The sequence below is a fragment of the Monodelphis domestica genome, chromosome 1 (genome assembly GCF_027887165.1).
Source record: "Monodelphis domestica isolate mMonDom1 chromosome 1, mMonDom1.pri, whole genome shotgun sequence".
Classification (NCBI taxonomy): Eukaryota; Metazoa; Chordata; class Mammalia; order Didelphimorphia; family Didelphidae; genus Monodelphis; species Monodelphis domestica.
In genome coordinates, this window is record NC_077227.1 from 451,362,836 (window position 1) to 451,366,704 (window position 3,869).

The 3,869-nt window shown below is 56.7% G+C and overlaps 1 protein-coding gene across 1 annotated transcript; it reads right to left on the minus strand.

Moving 5' to 3' along the window:
- Window positions 1-207: 207 nt before the first annotated feature.
- Window positions 208-3,869, minus strand: IRX3 (iroquois homeobox 3). The gene is made up of 4 exons (XM_001363811.4): window positions 2,894-3,869; window positions 1,544-2,663; window positions 1,253-1,319; window positions 208-633 (listed from the first exon to the last, which is right to left on the minus strand). The coding sequence occupies exons 1-4, from the start codon at window positions 3,209-3,211 to the stop codon at window positions 579-581; spliced, it is 1,560 nt and encodes a 519-aa protein (XP_001363848.1). The 5' UTR covers window positions 3,212-3,869; the 3' UTR covers window positions 208-578.

A 3,869-nucleotide genomic window follows, 5' to 3' on the forward strand; every position in this document is an offset into this window, starting at 1 on the left:
GGTTCCTGCCTCTATTTATAATTTTCCTGCGTTTCTATTTCTGTCTCTCCTTCCTTCTTTCTTAGTTGTTCTTCTCTCATCCCTTGTCCCATCTCTTCCACTTCCTGAAATTTCCAGGCTCAAATCTCATCTCTTCTCTCTCAATCGGTTTCAGGACTCGAAAACACCCAGAAAAACAGATTCATCCCGGGACGGGCCAGGCACGGGTATAGTCAAAGTGGCACCAGCTCATTTATTTAGCCAAAAATAGATAACTTTGTTGTACAATTTGGTTCACACATATGTACATTTTTTTACTGTATATACAAAAAACTTCGACACACTTAATTCTCACTGGACTCCCCAACCCCCCTCCCCCAATAACTTTACAAATTTAGCTAATCTTGAGCACAGAAGCGGTCTGGGTTGGGGAGGCAAAGAAGAGAGGGGTGGGATGGTTGGGTTTCTTCCCTCTTTTTTTTTTTTTAAGTTTTGGGTTTAGGTTTTCATATACAGACATGCTTACAAGTCATAACTATACAGAGCGATAATTTTTTTTTACAATCATTACAACAAAATTTTAAAAATGGAAGAGGAAACTAAGATGATGAGAGCGCTGATAAAACCAGGGCCGCATCCAGATGGTTCTGGGGCCTGGAAGAGAGAGAGAGACAGCACAAGGAGGCATGATTAAGTGGGCCTAGGACAGGGAACTCCGACCCACTCTCGAGAGGATTCAAATTTAAAATGCTGTGTTGCAATTTATTTATATGTGTAAGTCACATATACATCGACCAGGAACCACAATGGGAAAAAATGTTCCCTAGGTCACAGACAAGGCAAAATCCGGGACCCAGTGACCAAGTCCTAGGCCCAGTGGCCTTCCACCCTCTCTCGTGGTCCTCTGGTCGAGGAACTGGAAAGAAAGGGAGGTTGCTCAATTCGGTCACCAGCTCTCCCGAACTGGGCAAGAAAGAAATCCTGGTCTGGTGCCAGAAGAGGTTTTAGTTCCCCAGACCCTTAGACCAGATCTCAAAAATCTTGTAACTTCAGGCTGGCGTATAAGAGACCCAGGGTTCAGGGAAAGTAAAAGGGTTAGGGCTGGTTCTTTGGAAGCCAAATGCGCGTTCCCCAAAGGAAATGTTTTTAAGCAGCATACCCCTCCTAAAAAAAAAAAAAGCTTCCAACGGCCCCTTTTCTCTTTCCCCTGGGCGGGTGACTGTATCACAACACTCTTAACTGCCCTCCCCCTTTTCCCAGCAGGTTCTCTTACCGCCTGGGCACTGGCTGGAAAGCTGTCTTTAGTAACTTTTTCTCTACTTCCAAGGCACTAGAGCGATCTAGGAGGGAAGGAAAAAACGGCCTTTTAGAGCGGTGTACTGGGGACTGAGGACCCCGAGCTAAAGGAAGATGAGCATCGGGGCCTGGATCTGGCTCCCCCACTTAACCCAGGGATCTGCTCAAGGGTTTAAGATCCGCATTACAGTGCAATAGTCCCTGAGAAACCCACAGTTTCCTCCCTTACCCAATCCCCTGCCACTCTTCTCAAACGCTCAATAATCACCTGTTCCGCCTTCGGGCTCCGCAGGCCGGGCGAAGGCGGCGGCAGCAGGGGGACCTGGAGGCCCCGGTAGTCCCAGCAGATGTGGCGGACCGGAGCCGAGCAAAGAGAGAGGGTGCGGGCGGGGAGCTGGAGGTGGGCCTGGGAATGGCCTGTTGGTCCACGGGGGAAACTTGCCCAGAGGCCCAGTGACTAGTCTGTGGGCCGCAGCCGCGGCAGCTGCTGCGGCAGCGGGGGCTAACTGCAGGGCCGGTGGTGCTGCTGCTGCTGCTCCCGGGGGAGAGCCCCCGGCGCCAGACGGAGAGCGGCGCGGGTTGTCTGGGCTAGTGGCAGTCTCCGCTAGGGACCAGATTTTGGGTTTCTGTAATGTGGAAGGTGGAGTTGGGGCCGGAACACAAGGATCCAAGCCAGCTGGAGGAGAGGGAGTAGACGGGGGCACTGGACCCGCAGGCGGTGGAGCTGGGGCTAAGGGTAGGACCGGAGGCGTTCTCTCCTCGAAGCCCTCAGAGCCGTCCTCCGAGTCGCTATTCTTAGCGTCCGAAATGGTCCCCAGGCTAAGGTCCGTATCTCGCCTGGCCGCAGACACCAGCGACAACTCGGATCCAGAGACTGCCCCATCTAAATTTTCCAAGTCTATCTCTTCGTCCTCCTCCTCACCCAGGCCCTCGCCTCCTGCGTCCTCCTCCTCCCCACCTAAGTCTTCTTCTTCCAGTTCGAGGTCGCGTTTGCTGTCTTCTTCGTCCTCCTCCTCGTCCTCCTCTCTTTCACTGCCGTATGCGTTGCCCTCTTCATCCGTGCGACTTCGGGGTGCCCAGGTCATCTTGTTCTCTTTCTTGAGGCGCCTTCGAGCATTGGCGAACCAGGTGGAGACCTGGGTAAGAGTCATCTTAGTAATGATTGCCAACATAATCTTCTCTCCTTTGGTGGGGTACGGGTTCTTGCGGTGCTCATTGAGCCAGGCCTTCAGCGTACTGGTGCTCTCCCGAGTCGCGTTTTTGGGACGGGACGGATCGCCGAATTGGTACTGGCCATAGGGATAAAAGGCTGCGTGGGGGTGCGGGAAAGCTGCGGCTGCGGCAGGATGCTGCACTCCTGGACTCTCCTTTAACTCATACTGCGCACCCTGTGCAAATACGAAAGAGACACGCGCGAAGGGTGCACGGGTAAGACAGAGCACCTTCTGCGCTCCCGATCTGTTCACCTTTCCCATTCCCATGTGCCCTGATATTTCCATGCACTTCTGGTCCTCGGGCCCCATATCCATAGCACCCAGCAATCTGCTAAATCCCTTCCCCGTCCCCCGCACCCCGACCCCAAACTCTGGGTCCCCTCGGCTCCCCCGGCTGCGCTTACCAACTGCGGGAAGATGGGCAGTTCAGCTGTGTAGGGCAGAAAAGCGCCGTAGCCTTGGGCTGCAGCTGCCGCTGCAGCGGCGGCTGCGTAGGGCGCCCCGACTCCGTACATTGAGGAGAGCACATTGGACAGAGTCCCGGAGGCTGCCAGCTCTGTGGCCCCGCCGCCCGGGCCGCTCCGGGTGCCTCCACTGGCTCCTCCACCAGCCCCGCCAGTGCCGCCACCGCCACCAGCGCTGCCGCCGCCGCCTCCGGCCCCGGGACGCTCTGGCGGGTAAAGCGGGCGGATGTACTGGTATCCGAGCTGGGGGAAAGACATGGTGCAGCAGGGGCCCGGCGGGGGGTGGGGTGGGGGGCGGCGGGGAGGGCGGACAGAGCAGGGGCCCGGCCCCCGGGGCCGCCCTGCTCAGCGCCGCCCGCGGGCTCCCGCAGGCATCGGGGGCTTCGGGGCTTCGGGCGCGGGACTTCCGCACTGCGCTGCCCTGCGCTGCGCTCCGCTCCGCGCTCCCCTATTGATCTGCTCCGCGGCGGCGGCGGCGGCGGCAGCGGCGCAGAGCCAGGTCAGGTCCTAACAGATTGGCGGAGATTACCGGGGCTCCTGGCGCTGATTGACATTTCTACTTTGCCGCAAGCCCCTCCTCTCTGGCTCTCCTTTCCCCACTCAGTTCTCTACCGTCTCCTCTCCTCTCTCAATATCTCCGTTTTCTCTTTTCTCAGGCTCCTCTCTCCCCTCTCTTTTTTCTTCCCCCTCCTCTTCCTTCCTTCCTCTTTTCTCCTCTCTCTCTCTCTCTGTCTCCCTCTCCCTCTCCCTCCCTCCCTCTCTCTCTCTCTCTCTCACCCCTCCCTCTTTGCCCCCTTGCTCCTGCTCTTTGGCTGATACTCCCCACCTCTGCTCCGAGGAGTTTGTGGTCACTAAGGGTGTTGTGTGAATGCGTGGTGTGTGTGTGTCCCTCACTCTTCCCCCTCCCTCTCCCTTC